The 26,290-nt window shown below is 44.7% G+C and overlaps 1 protein-coding gene across 2 annotated transcripts in view; it reads right to left on the reverse strand.

Annotated features, from left to right (window-relative positions):
- Positions 1-26,290, reverse strand: part of esrrga (estrogen-related receptor gamma a) — a 129,167-nt gene that overhangs the window by 39,212 nt on the left and 63,665 nt on the right. The window contains exons 3-4 of one of the 2 annotated variants that reach the window (XM_063006930.1): positions 7,883-8,298; positions 4,991-5,107 (exon numbers count right to left, since the gene is read on the reverse strand). In XM_063006930.1, coding sequence (XP_062863000.1) covers positions 4,991-5,107; positions 7,883-8,298 — 533 coding nt within the window. Of the gene's footprint in view, positions 1-4,980; positions 5,108-7,882; positions 8,299-26,290 lie in introns of both variants that reach the window. The other variant, XM_063006929.1, reaches the window with a different exon arrangement.

The raw sequence follows: 26,290 nt of genomic DNA on the forward strand, positions 1-26,290 counted from the left end.
TGACTTAAATCTGACGGCTCAGGTCATCACCATTAAAGCTAGCCTCTGTCCCACAGTGAGATGTAAAGTTATAAAAGGGGTGTGCCTTTTTATTTGGGTGGTGGTGGTGGTGGTGGTGGGGGCGGGGGTGTGTGTTATTGAAACACAATCTTAATCCTGGCTGGTTTGACTAGGCTGTCGCATTTTTCGTCACTTTGTCGCCCAGCAAGTCAAGCAATCTCAAGTCATACTAAACTGCATTAGAAATTTAGCTAAAGCTAGATTTCAGGTGACACAGAGACACGTCTGTGCATAGAAAATGTATACAATGAAGATTTGCTGTCTATATGTATGTTTACCATCTTAAGTTAGCTGTTAGCAAGCTAAGTTGGTACCTATAATAATAATAATAATAATAAATAAATATATAATACCAAACAAGTGAGCCTTTTTAACTATAAACTATGGCTCCATATGTTCTACATTATACAATAAAGGTTTGTTGGCTAAATGCATGTTTAAGATCTTAAGTTAGCTGTTAGCAAGCTAAGTTGGAATCTATTTAAAAAAATAAATACACAAATAACTATACCAAACAACTCAGCCTTTCCAACTATAAACCATAGCTTTATATGTTTATAACATTTATACAGTGAAAGTTAGCTGTTAGCAAGCTAAGCTAAGTTGCTAGCAATAAAAAAAACTACATAATAATAACACAAAATAATTGAGCCTTTCTAACTATAAACCATGTCTCTGTATGTTCTAGAGTGTAAGATGTTACCTATAATAATAACAAATAATAATAAATAATGATAATAATAATAAATACATAATAACAAATAATAATAATGATAAATAAATATATAATAACAAATAATAATAATAATGATAAATAAATATATAATAACAAATAACAATAACAACAAATAATAATATATAATAATAATAATAATTAATAATAAATAATAACAAATGATGATATAATAAGAATAATGATAAATAATAAATAAAAAATAACAAATAATAATAATAAATAATAATAATAACAATTAACATTTGAGCCTTTCTAATTATAAACCATAGTTCTATATTTATACGAGTTTTTTGATATGCATGTTTACCTTTGTAAGTTAGCTATTAGCAAGCTAAGCTAAGATGGTACCTATAAAATCAATAATACTAATAATAATAATAATAATAAATAATTGAGCCTTTCTAACTATAAACCATGGCTCTATATTTATACAATGAGAGTTTGTTGACTATATGCATGTTTATAGTCACTAAGTTAGCTGTTAGCAAGCTAAGCTAAGATGGTACCTATAATAACAGTAGCAGTAATAATACTAATAATACTGCAGCTATGAATTTTCCAACCAATACAGGCGTCTGGCCGGTCGATAGCACAGCTAATATTGTGGGAAATACTCCATGCTGCTATAGTTAGCGCTTCTGCCATTTCAGGTCCACTATATCCACAAACTGGTGTGACTGTGGCTGGAAGATCAAAATCCCAGCCAGGTCCTGGTCAGTTTTTAACTCCTAACACAGCTGAAAATCTCCGAAGGGGGTCTGGCTAGCACTTAGGAGTCAATAAAAAACAACATTTGCAGCTAACAACCGTGTGTATAGCGCTGCTATTGTTTTCAGTTAGTAAAAGGAAAGTAACAGCCATCACAGCCTCACTCGTATACAAGGGCGGGTCCGGCTACTCTGCTACGGTGGCGCTCCAACTCCCCAGAGAGACGGTCTAGTGAGGAGAACCGGCGCTGTCAGACTCCAAACCCCAGGCATTCATTAGAACAGCCGGTCGCCTTAACACGGTAAAATAATTGGATGAGCCTCTAATTGCCTGCTTCAGGAATTAGGGTGCTACATATTCGAAAGGTGCATCCCATCAGCGCCGGAGTCTCTCCTCCGATGCTGTCCCTGCTGGGAATGTAAACGTGCCCACGGAAAGATCGGAGGCGGCGTCTGTTCTACACGGCGAGGGATGTAGCGTATTCCCCGGGGGATGTGATAAATGGACTGGAGTTAGGACCTTTTGAGAAACGCCCGGAAATATACGGCCGGGCTGGTGGCTGCGACGAGACGGTAGCGGCGTCTTGAAGAAGCGCAAGGTGCATTATGGGGGAACATTATTCAGAACTGTTCGAGCCAGTAGGTGCCCATGAAGGATTCATTACCAGCAATGGCATTCTTGTACACCTATACCACAGGGAGAGCTGGTTTAAACTTTTGTGAGGAAGATGGGGGTTGTTTTTATTTATTTATTTATTTACTCCCAATGCAGACCCCCCCATGTTTTACCACTGCTTTACCCTGGTCAGGGTCCACTCCCCGGACTGGATGCCAATCCATCTCAGGGTCTCAGAAATCCCACCCATTGCCCAAACCTGTCCAATTGTCTGTATGTAGGAACATAGAAAGCCCGACTGGCCGACAGCACAGCTGGGGATTTAAGCCCCGGATGCCAGCGGCAGTGGCCGGGCTGGTGGCTGCGACGAGACAGTAGCGGCGTCTTAAAGAAGCACAAGGTGCATTATGGGGGAGCATTATTCAGAACTGTTTGAGCCTGTAGGTGCCCATGAAGAATTCATTACCAGCAATGGCATTCTTGTACACCTATACCAGAGGGAGAACTGGTTTAAGCCCTTGTGAGCCTTGTGAGGGCTGCAATGGGTGCAGAGACACCCCAAACTGGACACCAATCCATCTAAGATCCTCAAAAATCCCACCCACTGCCCAAACCTATCCCATTGTATGAATGTAGGAACATAGAAAGCCCGACTGTCCGACAGCACCACTGGGGATTTAAGCCCCAGATGCCAGTGATATTGGGTTAGTATCGCTTGACTTAATAGAGGCACTTCTCGACTTATCAACCAACCGGGCATCTATACAGACATGATTGCCAACATCTAAAGGGAAAAAGGGAAAGAAATGGGTGAAGCCATGAATGGATGGCACCCTGTCCTAAGTGTTTCTACTTTGAGCATGGTTCCTCCCAGTGAAACCGAACCCCGAGAGTTATCCTGACCACTGAGACGGCTACTACCTGACTAACCGTGAGTAGCGCCCTAAGCTGGAATCTGCAGTTGGGAGTTAGGGAGGGCTACACCTTTCCAACCAGCCACTGGTTGTTGTGCTTGTCGTAGCAGGTAAGCATCGGCTCTTCGGCCTCTGTGCGACTGCAGATGTAATTTTACAGCTGGCCGGTCGGAGGAAGCCGCGAAGCAGGTGGCCGGCCCCCAGGGTCAAACGGAAAGGTAGTCAGGCAGCGACTTTCTCGGAGTAAGAGCGCTGTAGCGGGTTGTCTCGTGCTCAGTTCTCTACCTACGTCTAGACTTGGGTAACCTGGGAGTCATGTGATCACTGGGCTCATAAGTGTGTGTGTTGGGGGTTCCTTGTAGATCTGGATTACCGATCCCCACCCCCATGTTTTTTTCCTGGGGTGACAGGGTTAATTTTAGACAGGTTTTCCTCGCGGCTAGATGCTAGCCTAGCCAGGAATTAATCCTCGACCCCCCATAACCCTCGTGTCTTATTAATCCTTTCCTGCAAGACCCCTGACGCATCGACTCATCCTGCGCCTCCGTACAGGTAGCCACTCACAACAATAAAGCACCGCATGGCGGTATGGATAGCCAAAAGGGTCACGTGTCAGCTAAACATTTCCTTTAAATAGAAACACAGTCGAGCCCTGTGAGATGGCATTTCGAAGCCGACGCGCGGTAACCTGATGAATCAATTTCACAAATGACCCTTATTCATATGTAGGGTGAGACTTCAGTATTAAATTCGAGCGCTTTACAACAAATGGCCATGCCATAGGGTGCCATTTTGATGTATGTGTGTACGGACGGCTAGGAGCGAGAACAAAAGGCTGCTATTTGTCTGTGCGTTCGCGGGGGGGAAGGTGCCATATCAAACATGCGCCTACATCCTTCAGAGCCTTCCGAAAACGGGCCTCTACGTATCAATTACCTGCCTGTCAGCCGCGCTGGCGGGGTACGCAAATCGGGCCGCGCCGGGCAACAGGGGCGCCGAATGAGATTTGTTTTGAGAGTGCGTGCGGATGGGGACGAGCGACGTTCGGGACGTGTGACGCCAGACCTCATTCGGATGGCGTGTATAGAGACGGATGTATGTACACGGTTCGGAAAAGCATGAGCGCTCGCCCCGGCGCGATGCCTGCCTACCTGTGGGGTGTTTACGTCTCCCTCTATTCCACGACTGTTTGGCTCGGGCATAATGCGAGCTGACCGTTAAGGTCTATGTGAGGCAAGTTTGCTGAGGGCAAGCAAGCAAGTCCGACTGATCGTGACTTGAAGAGACGGGATGTTCGCACGCTCGTGCCTGCGGGTCCGCAGTGAGACTATGAGTCCTGTCCGCCCGTTTGCAAACACCTGCATGTTTCAAACGGGTCCTGTGTGGTGAACGACAGAAGCATAGCCTACCCTTCAAAGGTTTTGCCCGTCTCCCCTTAGTCTACCTTTGATTGCAGGCGACAGTCCGGGAACACTTAAACCTGACCGGTTATTTACCACATAGTGGTTGCTTGTGATGCCCCCCTAGAAGTCGATCTCATTGAACTGAACGGACTCACCAAATTACTGGGTCGGGACCTGGTACAATTACTGGCTAGTTTCTATGTCCTGCTGGGGCTAAGTAAAACCGATGGTAGAGGCTTCCAGACAGGTATGCCACAGCCTGTTCGAGCCAGAACCAGAGACCTTTTGATTACTAGTCCAGTACCTAAACTGCTAGGCTACAACTTGCCTATTAAAGAAAGATCCAAAGCAACCTACAGTAGTGAGACAGTATACTGTCTAAGCAACTGAGGGTCAAGGGCCTTGCTCAAAGGCCCAACAGTGATAACCTGGCAGTGGTGGGGCTTGAACCAGCGACCTTGTGATTACTAGTCCAGTACCTAAACCGCTAGGCTACCCCTACGATCCCATAAGTCCCATTTACTCCTCGTTGATGCTGTTTATATCTCCCTTACCTTCCCGCATCATGCCGACGGTGAGACACTTCATGAAGCGGCAGGCTTGGCAGGACTTCCGCCGGCGCTTGGTGATCTCGCATTCATTGGTAGCCGGACAGCTGTATTCGATGTTGCCTGGGAGAACAAGAGAGAAGATAGATAGAAGACTTTAATGACTGGTAATGACCGCCTGAATAGTAGTGTACAACTAGTAAGGTACTAAACCTAATAACAGGTAATAGCCTGCTAGGAGAAGATCTGACACCTTTAACAGACACTGTCCAATCCCAAGTACTGACTGAGCCCAACCCTGCTTAGCTTCTAAGATCAGACTAGATCAGGTCTTCTCAGGGTGGTGTAGCTGTGCTGTTAAACACTCGTTCTTTCCTGAAACGACTATAAGGAACCAGTTTGGGATGACCTGTGCTCCCTGACTGGTGAATTGAGGCCATAAAGGGATACACATGGTCATTTCACAATGACACCAAGATAGGCTCGATGGGCTCTTTCTTTAAACCTGTCTAGTTCCGGTGAACCTGTGCCCACTGGAGACTCCATTTGGTCATCCGCTGTCATTACCTATTACTATAACACTATTTAATTTGAAGCTTTCACCAACAAAACTGCTACTCACTGGACGTTTTCTGCTGCTGGATTTTGTTTAAATATCTCAAACCAACCTGTCTGGTACAAACAACCCCACTAAGGTCAAATGACATTTATAGTGAGCATTAACTGAAGCTCTTGTTTGGTGTTTGTATGACTGTATACTGCCACCTGGTTGGCTGACGGAATTTGGTGTTCCTAATAAAGTGGCCAGTGATCGTAAACACTAGGCAGGGATGTAAACACTAGAATGCAGATTAATACGTTGGATAAAAGGACAGACAAAAAACTGTATCGGAGCTTCCATTCTGTCTGTTGCAATCATCACCACCCCCCTCCCCTTACACACACACACACATGTAATTAACATGGGTCCCGTCTGGACCTCCTGGCTGATGAAATATTTCAGAGTTAATCAGACTTTGTAAACACTGATTTGTATCGACTTCGCTTCTGCGAACTGATGTTTCCTCATTAAAAAGCACATTAGCGAGCGGCGGAGAGAGCGCGCCCGGCCCTCAAGACTGCTAATTCAACAGGAAACAGTATTTTAAGTATGCATGTCCATTAGACTAAGGTCTGATACTCATTAGTCAGGTAATCGCTGCGTCCCGACGGGGTCTTCGGATCGGACGCAGGTTGTTAGCTACGGGGTATGTGTTTCCTGAGCGTATGCGGATGAGAGGTGAAGATGCAGGGTTTGGATTTCGGTGACCAGTGTGGACTGAACGTAACTGCCCACAGTTGTCAGAGTGAGGGTCTGGCTCCGAGACTGGTCCAGATGCCTGCACAAGTGGGGAGGAGTAACACGCAGCTTAGTGTGGCTCTCCGTACATGACATGGCTCTGTGTGGGAACCCAACATTGGCAGGTGAAAAGAAGTGGCAGACGACTGGACGCCTGTCAAAAAGGGTGTGTGATGGCCAGAATCTAGTAGAAGGTGGCGAGCGGGAGTAAGACAAGTTGGGAGAAGGCTCTGTGCACGAAGTTAGACCCATAAAGTCAAGCCCTGTCTCCTACCTCTAAACATCTTTGAAATTAATCGGAATGTCAACTGTGAGCCAGGTCTTCTTGTCCAATATCAGTGCCTGAACTTGTATAAAGTCTTCAAAATGGAGCGGAGGCTGTTATAACTTCAAAGGGAAGAATCATTATCAGATTCCTCCAAGAGCTGTAAGCACCCGACAACATGATTTGAAAAACTTGGACTGTCCATTAGCAAAATGTCCACTGTCTATCACTCAAGCTGGGCCAAGAACTGCGTTCCAAATTGTCTTGGGCACTGTGCCCGTCTTCCTATCACACAGCGTTCTCATCACTCATCACTCGGAGACACACTTAACAACAGTTCTTTTCTGACTCGTGCCCAAGCCGTAGCCCTGGACTGACCACGGGGGGATGGACTTCCGAGCCCATATTCGCCTCGCTCAGATCCGAGGCTCAATTGGGAGGTGATAGATGCAGGTTGTCAGATGGCATTGGAGGGGTGCCACCTTGACACCAGCTGCCAGAGGCTCCGAGCGGCCGTGCTGCCCGTGCCATCGCCTCGTCACCGCACCGCAACCTCCGAGCAGGTCCCTGCTCCCCTCCTCCCCTTCTGCGAAAACCAGCCAGCCTGGAAGTCAATAAGCATCCAGCTGGATGAGGTGGGTTTGGAAATTACCAGGAGTTTCATCGGCTAATGGGATGAAACATACCAATATGTTAGATTCCCAGCATCAAAGCGTCTGGCTTGTGACCGGGCCAAGCCAAACATCTGACCGGTTCTACGGTTTCTTCCCGGATGAAGGGCTGAGGTATTGCAGTGTACGGATATTTTAATTCAAGCTAGCTATGATGATCAACATTTAATTAAATTAGGAATTAATTCAATAGGGTACATAACCCTAACCCGTACCCTAACCTGTACCCTAAACTGTACCCTCCTGCAAATTGGTGCAATCACCTTATTCCCTTGTACAGAACACAGTTTGAAGATAATCTTAAAAAAGGTGCCAACACTAGTAACATGGGTACTTCTGTCCCTTCACATTCTGGAGGTTTGGAGACCCCTCATTGCCAGCTTGACCATCAGTTTGATAGTCTAGGACCATGACCTCTAACCTCAAGAACCCTACAAGGTACCTCTTTTAGGCTAGACAATTAACACAAGAGGTATGAACCTATTGACTGTACCACCATGGTTCCCCACCTCCTCCTCTTACCCAATTCACTAAGCCCCCTTAGTCCAGATCTGTCATCGGACCAAGATATCAGCTTCCCAAAGTTGGTCAAAGCATATATGGCAGAGAGTCAGGAAACTAACCTTGAATGGTCCTCTTGAAAAAAGCCTTGCAGGCCTCGCACGAAGCCACGCCGTAGTGGTAGCCCGAGGCGATGTCGCCACACACCAGACACAGGCGCTTGGGTATGGAGTTCAGCATGTACTCGCACTTGATCTGCGAGTCTTCCCCGATGGTGCTGGAGCAGTCCTCATAGCGCTTGGCGCTGTTGCCGTTGGGGCCCAGGGCGCCCCCCGGGCCGTAGAGCGTGGGGGAATCCAGGCCGTTCTGGTGGACGTTCATGGCAGAGCCGTAGCTGCCGCTGGCGTCCGACGAGCCGCCGGGGCTGTGGTGGTTGACGCTGTCGGTCAGCGAGGCCGGGCTAGAGGGTTCCGTCTTGATGTACGAGGGGCAGTTGGACTCAATGTGACGATCCTTGCTGGACATTCTGCAGAGCAACCTGCAAAATAATAATAAAGAAAACATGTATCACATTAAGAACAGTAAGTAGTGTGTGGGTGTTGCACGGCACCGCGGTCCTGAGGACCCGGATTCAAACCTGGCTTTTAAACACTGTCTATATGGGGTGTCTATAATCTCCCTGCGTTCACTCCAGTTTCCTTCCACCCTCTTCCCCTCGGTGGGGGGAATGGTGTCACAGCCGTGTGGTGTCACAGCCGTGACTGTCCACAGTCAAGCAAGCTTTACACCACCATGGACTTGGAGATGTCTATGGTTCCAAGGAGGAACCCCTTGCTCCAAGATCAGCACCTCTGAGCACCTCAAGTTTGGTGCTGATAACAATAACAAGACCAGGAACTTCTTGATCAACTGGCGGCCTAAAAGTTCACACTCTAGTAAAACCTGCTTGACCGTGGACGGTGTCACCTGTATTCCGGAAGCTTCCAAATTATGGCAGACATCTCTCCACCAAGACTCATTTGCTTCAGGTGCTCCAGATACTATGGCTCCCGCCTTCTTTCCCCCTCGATGGGGGTAAACAAATGGTCTCACAGCCGTGACTGTCCACAGTCAAGCAAGCTTTACACCACCATGGACTTGGTTATGTCTATGGGTTCCAAGGAGGAACCCCTTGCTCCAAAATCACCACCTTTGAGCAGGAACTTCTTGATCGATTGTCGGCCTAAGGTTCTTGTCCAAGTAAAACCTGCATGATTGTGGACGGTGTCGCCTGCATTCTGGAAGATTCCAAATTCTGGCAGACCTGGGTTTTTGGGGGAGGGGGTTAGTAGTTCTAGGATTACATCTCACCATCCAGACTCATTCCCTCTCAGCATTAGGTGGTATGTGGCACCCCACCGATTATCGGGAAGATGAAGCAGCCACAGCCATTGCTTACAAGCCTAATATGCCTTTGAGTTTGTGGCAACAGTTTAGGGAAGGCCCTCCTGTTATAGCAAATCAGGACCCGGTCTGGAGAAACTATTGTGGCCTGCTCTTCTTCTGTTGAAAGAACAGTTGCAGAAATCGTCAAAATCCCAAGTCCCTTACAAGCGCACGTAAACCTCAGAGTCCGACGGCGACTTCACATATAATTGCATGCAAATCCCATCACGTCGCCACTTCATGAATATGTATCAACCCTCCGCCGATCGATGAATTACAATAATGAATGAATGCGCCATCACGCCTCCTCGTAAACGATCACTCGCCGCATTCGGGATGATCCCGGCCGCTAACACCGAAAGAATCTGCGAGGGAGTAATGCGCTGGACCCGACGCCGACGATCAAAACGCGGCATGACGGATGGTCGTGACAGAGGGACGCTGCCCGGAGCCATCCGCCATCGCTCATCCGACGGTCAATATCAACTTGTTCTACACGAATGTAATCAGCGCGGAGGCTGACCGGAGCTTCATCATCCTCGCCGACGGCGACGTCAACAGGCCCCTTGCATGCATGATGATTCTCGAACGCACGCATGAAAGACAACACAGAAAGCACTCCACATTAGCACCGGTCAATACCGCCAAACCCATTTAATTGAGGTTTGCTCTTCCACCCATCCTACCCCCACACCGACTCCCCCACTTTACAATCAGTCCTGGGAGACTGGCTTATTAATAAATGATGTAATTAATAGATATATCTGCTCTGTCTTAACGAGGACAACAAGGCTTGGAGAAGTGGATTAGCAATCCCCCTTTGACAACTCACCGAGCACTTTATTAGGTACACCTATCTATTTGCGGGTATACAATCCACCCCAGTACCCGGCTTATCAATCTGCCCTCAGAGGATGACTGCTGACCAGACGATGTACAGTTGGAGGCCAGAGCTAGTAGCATGGCCACTGAGGTGAATGAAATCCCAACACTGCTGCACCTGCTACACTCATACCAGAACAACGAACGCTACCATGGCATTGATGCTGAAATCAGTGCGGTGCTGAGCATGGTTGGTCACCCTGTGATTGGTCCAGTGGAGTTCCTTTCGACACGGGCTACAGTCAGTAATTGTATACCCAGGTGTAGTCTATGAAAAAACCCTAACCCTAACCTGTACCCTAACTTAAAGATGGTAACTCCTGTTGGTGCAGTAAGGTTGAGGTTCGAGTTTCAAGTTACAAAGTTACTGTACCACAATAGGGTAACATAACCCTAACCCGTACCCTAACCTGTACCCTAACTTAAAGACGGTACCTCCTGTTGGTGCAGTAAGGTTGAGGTTCAGTGAGGTTGAGGTTCGAGTTTCGAGTTACGAAGTTACTGTACCATAATAGGGTAACATAACCCTAACCTGTACCCTAACCCTAACCCGCACCCTAACCTGTACCCTAACTTAAAGACGTCCTGCAACTCCTGTTGGTGCAGTAAGGTTGAGGTTTGAGTTTCGAGTTACGAAGTTACTGTACCATAGTAGGGTAACTTAATCCTAACCCGTAACTCTAACCCTAACCTGTACCCTAACTTAAAGATGGTACCTCCTGTTGGTGCAGTAAGGTTGAGGTTCGAGTTTCGAGTTACGAAGTTACTGTACCATAATAGGGTAACATAACCCTAACCCGTACCCTAACCTGTACCCTAACTTAAAGACGTCCTGCACCTCCTGTTGGTGCAGTAAGGTTGAGGTTCAGCAAGGTTGAGGTTCGAGTTTCGAGTTACAGACCAGTACAAGCTGAAAGCTTGTTGTTCTTTTGGCTACACTTGCTGACGTCACAGATTTTAAAACCTACCAGCGTTCGTACGCGTCCGATCTCTCAATCTATTCACACTCCGGCGCGTCGGTGTGAAAAGCGCTCTGACCCGGGACATCAGAGACGAGCCAAAGCCATTACACAGACAGAAAAGAAACCCGTCCGGGGTTTATATGGACGGGGTGGAGGAGCGAGTTTTAACACAGGAGACGGAGGAGGACAAATAAAGCAGGCAGGCTGACGGACCACACAAAGGTCTTTTTAATTAAGGAAGCCTGCTTCTAAATGAGGGTTTTAAAAAGCCGCTCGGCTTGTAAAAGATGGATTCTTTCTCGGGTCTATAAAGTAGCGGGGGATTGAGAAAGAGAGAGTGAAACGGAAAGAGAGAGGGGAAAGCGGGGATGCTTTTATAAGGGGGGGAGACACCTCGTTTTGGCTTTCTAATGCGGACCAAGCATTGAAAAATACGTCAAAATAACCAATCCACTTACCAACGAAAATACTAGGACTCAAGGATGCCGGCTTCTTACGGTGACCAAAAGTATGTGGACACTTGACTATTAGCTTGTTTTGGATTCCATTACCATTTGATCCCCAAGGGGTGACTACTGGAGGTCTCAATGGACCTCGGTTTGTGCACGGAGACACATTTATGCAGGAAGGAAAATGAGCTTTCCCTAATCTGCTCCTAAGACGTTTAATAATCAATGTCATGAGACAAATACTTGAGGTGCTTATATTCTTTTGGACACATTGTAAATCCACTTAATGCAGAATCTGGGGCGGAACTTCGCTTCCCATATACACCAACTAGGCATAACATTATGAGCACTGACAGGTGAAGTGAATAACACTGATTATCTCTTCATCACGGCACCTGTTAGTGGGGGGGATATATAAGGCAGCAAGTGAACATTTTATCCTCAGAGTTCATATTAGAAGCAGGAAAAATGGGCGAGCATGAGGATTTGAGCGAGTTTGACCAGGGCCAAATTGTGATGGCTAGACAACTGGGTCAGAGCATCTCCAAAACTGCAGCTCTTGTGGGTCAGTATCTATCAAAAGTGGTCCAAGGAAGGAACAGTGGTAAACTGGCGACAGGGTCATGGGCGGCCAAGGCTCATTGATGCACGTGTGGTCTGATCCAACAGACAAACTACTGTAGCTCAAACTGCTGAAGAAGTTCATGCTGGTTCTGATAGAAAGGTGTCAGAATACACAGAGCATCACAGTTTGTTGCGTATGGGGCTGCACAGCCGCAGACCAGTCAGGGTGCCCATGCTGACCCCTGTCCATTGCCGAAAGCAGCAACAATGGGCACGTGAGCATCGGAACCGGACCACAAAGCAATGGAAGAAGGTGGTCTGGTTTGATTAATCACGTTTTCTTTACATCACGTGGATGGCCGGGTGCGTGTGCGTCGCTTACCTGGGGAACACATGGCACCAGGATGCACTATGGGAAGAAGGAAAGCGGGCAGAGGCAGTACGATGCTTTGGGCGACGTTCTGCTGGGAAACCTTGGGTCCTGCCATCCATGTGGATGTTACTTTGACAAGTACCACCTACCTAAGCATTGTTGCAGACCATGTTCACCCTTACATGGAAACGGTTCCCTAACATCTGTGGCCTCTTTCAGCAGGATGATGCTTCAGGAACGGTTTGAGGAGCACAATGATGAGTTGTGCACATCCAATCGAGCATCTGTGGGACGTGCTGGACAAACAGGTCAGATCCATGGAGGCCCCACCTCACAGCTTAGAGGAGTTAAAGGATCTGCTGCTGACATCTTGGTGCCAGATACCACAGCACACCTTCAGGGGTCTAGTGGAGTTTATGCCTTGACGGGTCAGGGATGTTTTGGCAGCAAAAGGGGGACCAAGACAACATTAGGAAGGTGGTCATAATGTTATGTCTGATCGGTGTATATATAGAAGAAACAAGTCATGTGTTAATTTCTACCTATTTGAACGCCCCCAAACACGACCACAATGGCATTCCAAGGGGCAAAAACACAAAGCGTAGTCCTGACTGCCCATTCCATTTATGGCAGCAAGGCCAAACTGGTCTGTGTAGCAGGAGGACGGTGCAGCACAAAGCAAGACCGGCAGCGAAAGAACAAAAGAGCAGGATGAAGGCGTGCGTGACGTCTTTATAACCCGTCCTAATTGCCTGAAGTCTCCCGGCAGGAGACGGGTCTTAAACCTAGCCCGAGCCCACGTCCGTCAGCCTTCCCTTTCTCCTCGGCCCAACCCCAAGTCTCTCCCGGCTCTTTGAAATTCTACGACTCCATTAATCCGAGCCAGCGATATTCACAACTGTCTATAAATTCAATTGTCAGACCGGGGATTTTTTTTTATCCCGGGCTGCGCCGGAATCTAAAATTAGAGGCAGTAAAACTCGCATTAGCTGTAAGAGAAATGGAATTCTAAAGGCCATATTTTAGAAGAAAAGAAAGCCCTTTCTGCCCGAGAAGAGACTATTTGAGAGGTAATGATTTTATCTATTAATGTTTTTCAGCGACGCCTGGCGCCCGCTTCGGTTCCGCGCCGTGCCGTTAACAAAAGACGGGGGAACAGCACCGTGATTTCATTCGAGCTTATGAATGGAGAGAGATAATCATCGTGGAGTAAGAGGGCATTGTAGAGTTTAGAGAAAAAGACAAGACAAATTTGCTAAAAATGGATTGGCACGATCAGCTGCGCGGTAGTTGACGTTAAAAATAGTTCACGTTGAAGCTGCGTGCAGCTCTGACTGAAACGATTGGTACATAATTGGTAGAGTCGGACGATTAATACGAATACACTGACCAATATGTAGAGCTTTGCTCCTACTTTGATGCTTCCAACCTGGACAGAGCCCTGTATTTAAGTGCACTCATTTTTGGAATGAATTGGAACGTGGATCGTGACTCGGACCTCCTCGTCTAACATTGGCGCCTGACCTCAGCCATGCTGCCAACAGACACACTAGAAGTTTGACGACTGTCCCAGCCACAATATGAAGCCTGTGCTTTTGGAATAAGATGTCCAACAAGCTCACACTCAGGTGTCCAAATACTTTTGGCTATATATCACCACTCTGCGTCTCTACATTTTCTGGTGTACACACATTATATTAACATGCCGACCAAAAGCTTAACATACATCCTATTTCAAAAGAGGCCCTTAGCTGGGACAGCAATTCGAGCCAAATTTCCAGGAGTCCAAGAGAGCAAAATTGTATAGTAAATAGGTAGTACGACATCATTATGTCTTATATATATATATATATATATACAGTGTATCACAAAAGTGAGTACACCCCTCACATTTCTGCAAATATTTTATTATATCTTTTCATGGGACAACACTATAGACATGAAACTTGGATATAACTTAGAGTAGTCAGTGTACAACTTGTATAGCAGTGTAGATTTACTGTCTTCTGAAAATAACTCAACACACAGCCATTAATGTCTAAATGGCTGGCAACATAAGTGAGTACACCCCACAGTGAACATGTCCAAATTGTGCCCAAAGTGTCAATATTTTGTGTGACCACCATTATTAGCACTGCCTTAACCCTCCTGGTCATGGAATTCACCAGAGCTGCACAGGTTGCTACTGGAATCCTCTTCCACTCCTCCATGATGACATCACGGAGCTGGTGGATGTTAGACACCTTGAACTCCTCCACCTTCCACTTGAGGATGCGCCACAGGTACTCAATTGAGTTTAGTCCATCACCTTTACCTTCAGCTTCCTCAGCAAGGCAGTTGTCATCTTGGAGGTTGTGTTTGGGGTCGTTATCCTGTTGGAAAACTGCCATGAGGCCCAGTTTTCGAAGGCAGGGGATCATGCTCTGTTTCAGAATGTCACAGTACATGTTGGAATTCATGTTTCCCTCAATGAACTGCAGCTCCCCAGTGCCAGCAACACTCATGCAGCCCAAGACCATGATGCTACCACCACCATGCTTGACTGTAGGCAAGATACAGTTGTCTTGGTACTTCTCACCAGGGCGCCGCCACACATGCTGGACACCATCTGAGCCAAACGAGTTTATCTTGGTCTCGTCAGACCACAGGGCATTCCAGTAATCCATGTTCTTGGACTGCTTGTCTTCAGCAAACTGTTGGCTGGCTTTCTTGTGCGTCAGCTTCCTTCTGGGATGACGACCATGCAGACCGAGTTGATGCAGTGTGCGGCGTATGGTCTGAGCACTGACAGACTGACCTCCCACGTCTTCAACCTCTGCAGCAATGCTGGCAGCACTCATGTGTCTATTTTTTAAAGCCAACCTCTGGATATGACGCCGAACACGTGGACTCGACTTCTTTGGTCGACCCTGGCGAAGCCTGTTCCGAGTGGAACCTGTCCTGGAAAACCGCTGTATGACCTTGGCCACCATGCTGTAGCTCAGTTTCAGGGTGTTAGCAATCTTCTTATAGCCCAGGCCATCTTTGTGGAGAGCAACAATTCTATTTCTCACATCCTTAGAGAGTTCTTTGCCATGAGGTGCCATGTTGAATATCCAGTGGCCAGTATGAGAGAATTGTACCCAAAACACCAAATTTAACAGCCCTGCTCCCCATTTACACCTGGGACCTTGACACATGACACCAGGGAGGGACAACGACACATTTGGGCACAATTTGGACATGTTCACTGTGGGGTGTACTCACTTATGTTGCCAGCTATTTAGACATTAATGGTTGTGTGTTGAGTTATTTTCAGAAGACAGTAAATCTACACTGCTATACAAGCTGTACACTGACTACTCTAAATTATATCCAAGGTTCATGTCTATAGTGTTGTCCCATGAAAAGATATAATGAAATATTTGCAGAAATGTGAGGGGTGTACTCACTTTTGTGATACACTGTATATATATATATATATATATATATAAGGTTTGGGTATATAAATGCATTTATGATATAATACTTTATGAACAGCCATAGCCAGGAGTCCAAAAGAGCACAACAGGACCTGATCTCTGGATAGAAGAAACGAGAGTCATGTGACTCAAAACCAGATTGCATTAAAACAAAGCGACCGCTGCGATCTTTTCATCTAGAATAGCAGCCTCCGCCCTTCTGAGAAGGCATGTCTGTGGGAATTTGTGCCCATTCGGTCATAAGATGACAGTATGGCTGGTCAGTGATGAAGCCTCACTAGATGTTCCGGTTCATTCCAAAGCTGTACAGTAGGGCTCTGTGCAAGACACTGGAGCTTTTGTAACATGACAGAGCCTTCCCCAAACTGCTGATGCAAAGTGTGAAGCATTGCACATTACTGCACATTCGCAATTGCTATGGCTGAACTCAGTGATGGAGAAATTGGCCTACCGTTTGATTCGGTTACGATTTAGTTGAATTTGTCAAGACTAGAGGTTGAACCTGAGACTTGTTTTCTGCTGAATTCGCACCAACTTTTGCCCAGACTTTCCCCAGACATGGATTCTCATCACAAAACCATGTCCAGCGTAACATCTAACATTCCCCCTTTTACTCACAGCTTAAATCCCAGTGGAACCAAACAGATGATTGTTTTCTTTTTATTTGTCCCCGTAGCGCATTGCTTTACCCCCCCCCCCCCCCACCCCCCCACCCCTTCCCCTGTGTTGGACGAGGCAGCGCGAATCAACAGGAAAACAATTTGGGCAAACACAGGCCGGGTGCCGATGACAGGTGTCATTAGATCGTTCGCCCGATTCGATGGTTTGACAACTGCAGCGCAAAACGTACAATCATCACATTAAGGTACGACCTCCCCCCGTCTCTCTCTCCTCTCTCTCTCTGCCTCTATGTTAGGCTCTCTTGCCCACCATCAGGAACAAAGCTGTCTGATTAGCTGCAGAAGCAGCGCTTTGTTCATTAGGTCTACAGACTTTTGAACCTATTCTCATTTGAAACCAAGATACTTCATAAATACTAAATACAAATACTAAATAAAATAATATTTGCAGTTTGCATTTAGTGTATTATATTTTTTTAAATAAATATCATCATATTTAATTGTGCCATTAATTAAATTTTGTTATTTTCTTGATTAATAATTACAATATATTTATAAATTAATGTTTTTCTTTTCTCCCTCTTTTTCTGAATTTTTTTTTACAATTTAAATCTGCAGTAATAAATGTATTATATTTGTATTTTTTTTTATAATTTTAATCATATTTAATTGTACCAATAATTGTTTAATTGTTTCTAATTAATTAATTAATTTATTTATTTTAAGAATATTATTTATTTTATAAATTGTTAATAGATTAATGATTTATGAATAATAAACACTAAATAAATAAATATTATATGCATTTTAAATGTGCAATAATACATGTATTATATTTCAATTATTTTGTAATTTTTTTTATTATTTTTAAAAATATTTTTTCATCATTTTTATTTGTACCAATTATAATTTTTTATTATTAATTTATTTCAGAAATATTATATATATATTGAATTATATAATTCCTGCACCACAAACGTCCCTCAGGGTTTACTGTCCTGCCCACTCGGTTCTTAAAAGTCCTAGTCCATAGGGACCCACTTGTGATAAAATATGACGCAAGCGATTAAAGGTTAAGGGTTTTGCTTAGGGGTCCAAGAAAGGCAACTCTGTGGGCCGTGGTGGGGACTAACTAGCGACCTACCAATCTATAGTCCAGATACTGCTGCTAATCCACATGTGTGGGACATTTTTACAGCAGGTCTAGATCACAACACGACGTTATTAAAGCAATACATGATTTATGTCACTAATGTATTTATTACATTTTGTAAAGGCCACGAATTCACACCCTGTCTCTGATCCACCTGCACCGGGATCAACAAGGACACGTCCAGTGTCATTCAGAATCTGCATTTGGCCAGAGAATTAGAGGCCGGGTGTCTGATTACAGTTATTTCCGCCATCGGAAAGGCAGCACACGCGACGCCCCCGTGGCTTTTTTTATCAGCCGTGCGGGAAGATCGATTGTTATAACGTTACCGGGTTGGAAAGCAGTAATTCACTTCATTGTCGATGACTGGCTGCAAAATAACACCTCTGATTACACGCAATCAATGCCATAACCGCATTCGGATGACGGAGCACGTGGGCATGAAACCGTCTCGTCCAGAAGGGCCTTCGTACTTACTGATTCCGGGTATATCTGCAACATTGAATGCTAACACAGTTGGCTGGGATGAATTGGAACATCCACCATGGGTCATTAGTGCCTGACCTTGGATAATCCTTTTGATCAGTACTCCACTACCTCTGGTCTACACTGCAAGAGTTGTTGGGATGCACCGGAATCCCTACTTTAAATCATTTTCCAGAGCCAAGTATGTGGACGCCAGACTAATCGTGCATTCTTTGGACGAGGTATTTCACAAGACGTTGGACTGTATCTGTGGGAGTTTGTGCCCATTCAATGAGCATCCCAATGCATCCCAAACTGTCATTTCGCATGAAACCGGAGCTCTAAGCACTTAAGATGTCAGAGTATCAATCGAGTTGGGACTGTTGGGCCCCTGGACAAGGCCCCTTAACCCTAATGTGCTTCAATTGTTTGGTCAGAGTTGCTTTATTTAAATTGCTTTAAACGTAACGGACGCTTTGCAGACAAGCACAGCCATGCTGGGAGAGGACAAGAACTGATCTTAATAATTAAATAAACATTAAATAAATAAATATTTTATATTCAGTCTGGATATAATGTATTATATTTTTTAAATACATTTCATCACATTTAACTGTATCATTAATTGTTTTCTTATTAATTAAGTAATTTATTTATTTTAGGAATATTATGTATATGATGGTTGTTATGCTTAAAATTAATTTATAAATTAATGTTTTTCCCCTCATTTTCTGAGTGTTAAAAATATTATTTGCATTTTGTGTCTGCAATAGTAATTGTATTTTATTTGTATTTTTTTTTAAAGTTTAATCATGTTTTATTGTAATTATTGTAATTATTATTATTTCTTAAAATTAATTAATTTATTTCAGAAATATTATGTATATTATGAATTATGTTTGAAATAACAAGTGCACATTGAAATATTTAAATAAAACTGTAAATAGGTTATTTAATTGTATTTTCTTATTATTTTAATTATTTATTTATTTATTTTGGGAATATAATGTATATTATTGTTATTATGAAAGTTATTAGATTACAATTAATTTATAAATTAATGTTTATGTTCTTTTTCTTTTTTTCCTTAATTTTGTATTATGCAATAATAAATGTATTATATTGGTATTTTTTCATACTTTTAATTATATTTATTTGTACAATTTATTATTAATTTTCTTATTAATTAATTAATTAACAAATCTTAATAGATTAAAACTACAATTAAAAAAATTACAATTAAATTACAATTAAATTATAAATTAACTTTTGACAGACCGCACTGTGATGTAATCACGCGTCAGCCTATCAGAACCAGAGATTCGGTTGTTTATTGCTGTGAAGAAAAGAAATGAGAATTGAATCGTGTCTCATTCAAAAATCAAGCTGCTATGACGGGCCACTGCGGCATATTTTAACAAGTGCTATGACTAAAATACCGTCCGTAAGTAAAACCCTTGATCCGTTGGGCAGAACCTCGCTGACAGATAAGCGAGGATGAGCCGCGGTCTGGATGAAATGAAATTGCACAAAAAATATCACTACAGGAGGATTAAAACCTACATTTATTAAGCAGATGCTTAAAGAGGATTTTAGAGCGCGTAAAAGAGGTGGGAAAAAAACTCTCCCCGGTTGTTTTTCGGTGAGTGAGAAGTCGGCGCGGAAAAGCCGCCGCGTCTTTAACCAGATCAGAATCTTGAAATTGGCTGTCAAGAAGGGATTGTTGCGAGTTACAGCCGTCTATCACCCCCCTTCCTCTTCCCTTCCCGCCATCAAGACCAGCTTGGGCCGGGATGTGCTGAGCTGCCCCCCCTCTGTTGCCACTACGCCCCTAAAGCACCTTAAATTTTCAACACCAGCCACCATCTGTTACCGAATCTAATTCACATTCCGGACGTAAGCGGGTTTAGTTCTCTTAATACCTGCTGCAGATCCGTCCCTTTCCGCTCTCTCACAGGCAACACACACACAAGTGTGTATTTATACACACATATACACACACACACACACACTACATACCCTGGACAGGTCGCCAATTTGACCATCTCGCCCCCTTAGACGCAGCCAATCATGTATGTCTAGGCGCTCACATCACTACATTATTTATGATGCTAATCAGCATCAGCATCAGCACCACTGAGCGCAGGACAGGGGCGTGCCCTAAATAGGGCGTCAAAGATTTACAAGGCCCCTGGCTAGGCACCCAAACAGGCTCTGCTCTCCAGTCCAGACACCTGCACTTATAGCGGGTTATTCGAGGAGTTCGGATTCGAGCGTGTCATAAGTACCTGGTTGGGCGTCCATACAGACACGATTGTCCACATACTTATGACCTGATTGGGTGTCCAAACAAACACAACTGTCTGCATACTTATGACCTGGTTGGGCGACCATACAGACACGATTGTCCACATACTTATGACCTGATTGGGTGTCCAAACAAACACAACTGTCTGCATACTTATGACCTGGTTGGGCGACCATACAGACACGATTGTCCACATACTTATGACCCGGTTTGGCACCCCCAGCAGCAAGGAAGTAGGGGTGGCTGGGGCCTCAAAATGAATTGCTGTCCTGTCCGGGTGTGCCGGGAGTGTTACTGCGCCTAGTAAATCTGGGTAGTGCCAGACCCGTTGTCTAGTGGGCGCCTCAACCAGCCATCCAGCCTTCTCTCATAAGATACAGCCAATCAAGTCTGTTGGGTGCCCAACCAGGCTGACAGCACCAACCAGGCGCTCAAGCTTTAAGAGCCACATACAAGGAAAGAGTCTCAGTCCTCCAGGATTCTGATGTGTGTATCTACTTAAGTCTTCATGAAACCCCAGCATGCTTTGCTTCCGGACCCTACCGGGACTGTGCTAGCACCGAGCGTGGCCCACCTGCTTCAGGAAAACATCTAACTGAGTGGCTTAAAGCCGAGCGGCCTTTCGCATGCAAATGGTGCGTAATTGGTTTGACCCAGACTACCCCCCCACCAACCCGTCGCAACCCCCCCTCCCCCTCGCCGCAATCCAATTGGCGTAATGCTCTTTGAGGCTTCTAGTGAAAGCAGTCACCCCCTTTTAAAAGGTTTCACTACATTCTCTAACACATCCTGTGTGTGTGTGTGTGTGTGTGTGTGGAGAGCAGAATCAGAAGTAGCAGGATACACACACAGCGGGATTAGAGAGAAAACATCACCGCGCAAACATCCACCCAGGCCGTAAACCTCAGATCCTGTCTGCAGGACACGGAGGACCATAAAATCTAGCAACCTGGTCAGGCGTCCAAACAAACACAACTGTCCATATACTTATGACCATGTCGAGCGTCCAAACAGACACACAACACAACTGTCCGCATACTTATGACCTGGTTGGGCATCCAATTAAATATAATTGTTTGTATACTTATGACCTGGTTGGGCATCCATACAGACACAACTGTCCATACACTTAAGACCAATTGGGCATCCAACTAAACATAATTGTCCGCAAACGTATGACCTGGTCGAGCGTCCAAACAAACACAACTGTCCACATACTTAAGACCTGATCAGGCATCCAAACGAACTCAACTGTCCGCATATGTATGACCTGGTCAGGCGTCCAAACAAACACAACTGTCCACATACTTATGACCCGGTTTGGAGTCCCAACAAACACAATTTTTGCAAACTTAAGACCTGATTGGGCGTCCAAACAAACACAACTGTCCATAAACTTATGACCAATTGGGCGGCTAAACAAAGACAACTGTTCGCATACTTGTGACCTTGTTGGGCGTCCAAACAAACACAATTGTCCGCATACTTATGACCTGGTTGGGCATCCAAACAAACACAACTGTCCGTAAACTTATGACCTGATCGGGCGTCCAATTAAACACAACTGTCCGCATACTTATGACCTGACTGGGCATCCAAACAAACACATTTGTCCGCATACTTAAGACCTGATTGGGCGTCCAAACAAACACAACTGTCCATAAACTTATGACCAATTGGGCGTCTAAACAAAGACAACTGTCCGCATACTTGTGACCTTGTTGGGCGTCCAAACAAACACAATTGTCCGCATACTTATGACCTGGTTGGGCATCCAAACAAACACAACTGTCCGTAAACATGATACGGCTCAGTGTGGGAACCTAACACTGGTAGGTGACAAGAAGTGGCGGCAGATCGGACACACAGTGGAGGGGGAGTGTGGTGATCCGGCTCAAACTGGGGGTTGTAAGGTGTCATCGGATTCAGAATTGGGAAGCAGAAATGACTAAATTGGGAGATAAATAGGGGAAACATCTAGAAAAATATTAATTCTATAAAAAGGAAAAAAAAAAAACGACCTCAGGTGATACCAAACAAAAGCTGAGCGAGGAGAACAGCGCGAGGATTAGAGCGATGGTGGATGGGATGGCGGGTGGGGTAGTGGGTGGGAGGCCTTTAACTGGTCACATCTGGCTGTATTTTATACGCAAATCAGCCGCCGCTAAGTCAAGATAAAACTCAGTGACTCGTGATCGACGCGATGATCTTCATACGTCTAAATTTATATGCTAATCGGGATCCTTCAAGCATTTAACACATTCCAGAGCGGCGGCCCGCCGAGCCCCGAGCCATAAACTCATTCGGCTTCTCCTCTCGGTCTACGTCCGTCCGTCCGTCCGTCCATCTATGCTTTCATCTGATCTGCTAATCTATGGAAGGTAATCAATCTATTGATCTCTAGATTTATCTGTCCATCTATCATCTACCTCCATCAATCCATCCATCATCTATTAATCTGTGATCTGATCATCCATCCACTTTTACATCCATTCATCCATCCATCAATTCATCCACCTTCAATTCCATACATCCCATCTATCAATCTGTGATCTGATCATCCATCCACTTCTACATTCATTCATCCATCCATCATCAATTCATCCAACTTTAATTCCATACATCCCATTTATTAATGTCTAAATGATCTAATCCATCCATCAACTCCATCAATCCTTTATCACTTTCATCCATTCATCCATCACCCTTCAATCAATACACCACCAATCCCATTCATCCATCCACTTCCATTCATTAATCCATCATCACTAATTTATCCCTGCATTGTTAATTTCATCCATCCACCTCAGTATATCAAGCCATCATTAATTCCATTCCTCCATCATTTATTTTATCCGTATATCCATTCATCCATCCAATTATACAACCACCCATAACCACAAATCCATCCATCCATCCATCCATCCACCCACCCAATTATACAACCACTCATAACCACAAATCCATCCATCCATCCACCCAATTATACAACCACCCATAACCACAAATCCATCCATCCATCCACCCAATTATACAACCACCCATAACCACAAATCCATCCATCCATCCATCCACCCACCCAATTATACAACCACTCATAACCACAAATCCATCCATCCATCCACCCAATTATACAACCACCCATAACCACAAATCCATCCATCCATCCACCCAATTATACAACCACCCATAACCACAAATCCATCCATCCATCCATCCATCCATCCATCCACCCAATTATACAACCACCCATAACCACAAATCCATCCATCCATCCATCCATCCAATTATACAACCACCAATAACCACAAATCCATCCATCCATCCATCCATCCAATTATACAACCACCCATAACCACAAATCCATCCATCCATCCATCCATCCATCCATCCAATTATACAACCACTCATAACCACAAATCCATCCATCCATCCACCCAATTATACAACCACCCATAACCACAAATCCATCCATCCATCCATCCATCCACCCAATTATACAACCACCCATAACCACAAATCCATCCATCCATCCATCCATCCATCCAATTATACAACCACCCATAACCACAAATCCATCCATCCATCCAATTATACAACCACCCATAACCACAAATCCATCCATCCATCCATCCATCCATCCATCCAATTATACAACCACCCATAACCACAAATCCATCCATCCATCCATCCATCCATCCATCCAATTATACAACCACCCATAACCACAAATCCATCCATCCATCCAATTATACAACCACCCATAACCACAAATCCATCCATCCAATTATACGACCACCCATAACCACAAATCCATCCATCCAATTATACGACCACCCATAACCACAAATCCATCCATCCATCCAATTATACAACCACCCATAACCACAAATCCATCCATCCAATTATACAACCACCCATAACCACAAATCCATCCATCCAATTATACGACCACCCATAACCACAAATCCATCCATCCATCCATCCATCCATCCAATTATACAACCACCCATAACCACAAATCCATCCATCCAATTATACGACCACCCATAACCACAAATCCATCCATCCATCCATCCATCCATCCAATTATACAACCACCCATAACCACAAATCCATCCATCCAATTATACAACCACCCATAACCACAATTCCATCCCCCCCACCAACAATTCCATCCATCCCCCCCACCAACAAATCAATCCATCCATCATCCACCCACCCACCCACCTCAGTCTATCAATCCACCACCAATTCCATTCCTATATCATTAATTTTATCAATATACCCATTCATCTATCAATTTATCCATTCACCCATAACCACAATTCCATCCATCCCTAATGTAATGTAATGTAATGTAATCTATCTAACCATGATTAGCCAATCTATTTAACATATGTAACACCTGTCTGTCTACTCATAATCTGTATGCCCAATCTACACATCCATCCTAATCTAATATAATATAATATAATAATATCCAGCCATCGATCTGATCTACCTGTCTATCAATCCATCTTAAATCTAATTAAATACAGTCAGCCTGCTGTCTGTCTGTCCGTCCAGCTATCATATTCTATCTATGAATCTTTCTATTACTTGTCTGTTTACTGATCCATCATCATCTGTCTGTCTGACCTCAACCTTGTTAAACACCTTTGGGATGAATTAGAGCGTCAACTGTAAGATCAGTGTTCAAATTCAACATCAGTACCTGATGTCACAAATGCTTGTTTTGTGTGAAGGGGTACAAATCCTCACACACACGATTCCTGTACATAACGGCTGTGTGTCAAACCAAGCAACCTATAACAAGTAATGTCGAATTAGGACACGACCCGGTCTTTTACTGTCGCAACCCGTGTTTGTTTTTTATTTATTTACTTGTTTGTTCAATTATTAGCAGAGATGCCAGACGATACGTGGCGCTTGGTCAGTCAGCCATCTGTACCTGCGTACCTGCCCACCCGACCTACCTGCCTGTCAGTCACGTTGTATGTGTCAGTCTATGTGTCAGTCTAACCGGTCATTTGTTTAGATTTGCATGTCGAGCTTTGTCTCCGACCTGAACCAGCAGTGTGTGTGTGTGTGTGTGTGTGTGTGGTGAGGTGTGAAAAGGGTGATGTGGCCTGCCTCTCTCTCTCTCTCTTTCTCGCTCGGGTCTGTACGTCCATTCGTCTGAATGTCTGTTCATCTCTCTACCCTGGTCCAAAGCAGATGGGCACCTACATGTAGCAGGTGAGACAGATGGCAACTCTCTCTTTCTCTTTGTCTCTCTCTCTCTCTCACACACACACACACACACACACACAATCTAAGAACCCACGAAAACCAATACTACATTCAAACTCAAAGTCGAAGGTTTACACACACCCGTATGATAGGCTGGGCATTTCGATCGGGTCTGCGACCGTTCCCTGATGTAACGGAATCTCACTGATAATGATACGCCCGTCTCACTCCGAGAACATTCCGGGTTAGAAAACACACACACAGCAATAATACGGCAGATTTGAGTTTGCACCGTCATGGTGTAGAAACTTCTAGAATGCCACGGCTTATAATTATGACTGACGGTTGCTCCCGGATCCTCTGTACCTATATGAATACACTGTAAATAGTTGGTGGTTAAGGTACTGGGCTAGTAATCAAAAGGTCTCTGGTTCAAACTCCACCACTGCCAGGTTGCTGCTGTTGGGCTCTTGAGCAAAACCCTTAACCCTCAATTACTCAGGCTGTATACTGTCACAGTGCTGTAAGTCACTTTGAATAAATGTGAATGTAAATAGGGCTAGTTTGACCCCACTTGCTGAAAACTTGCTGGGAAATAGGGTGAGATTTGACCAGGTGATCAGACGGAACACG

The sequence above is a fragment of the Trichomycterus rosablanca genome, chromosome 13 (assembly GCF_030014385.1).
Source record: "Trichomycterus rosablanca isolate fTriRos1 chromosome 13, fTriRos1.hap1, whole genome shotgun sequence".
Lineage (NCBI taxonomy): Eukaryota > Metazoa > Chordata > Actinopteri > Siluriformes > Trichomycteridae > Trichomycterus > Trichomycterus rosablanca.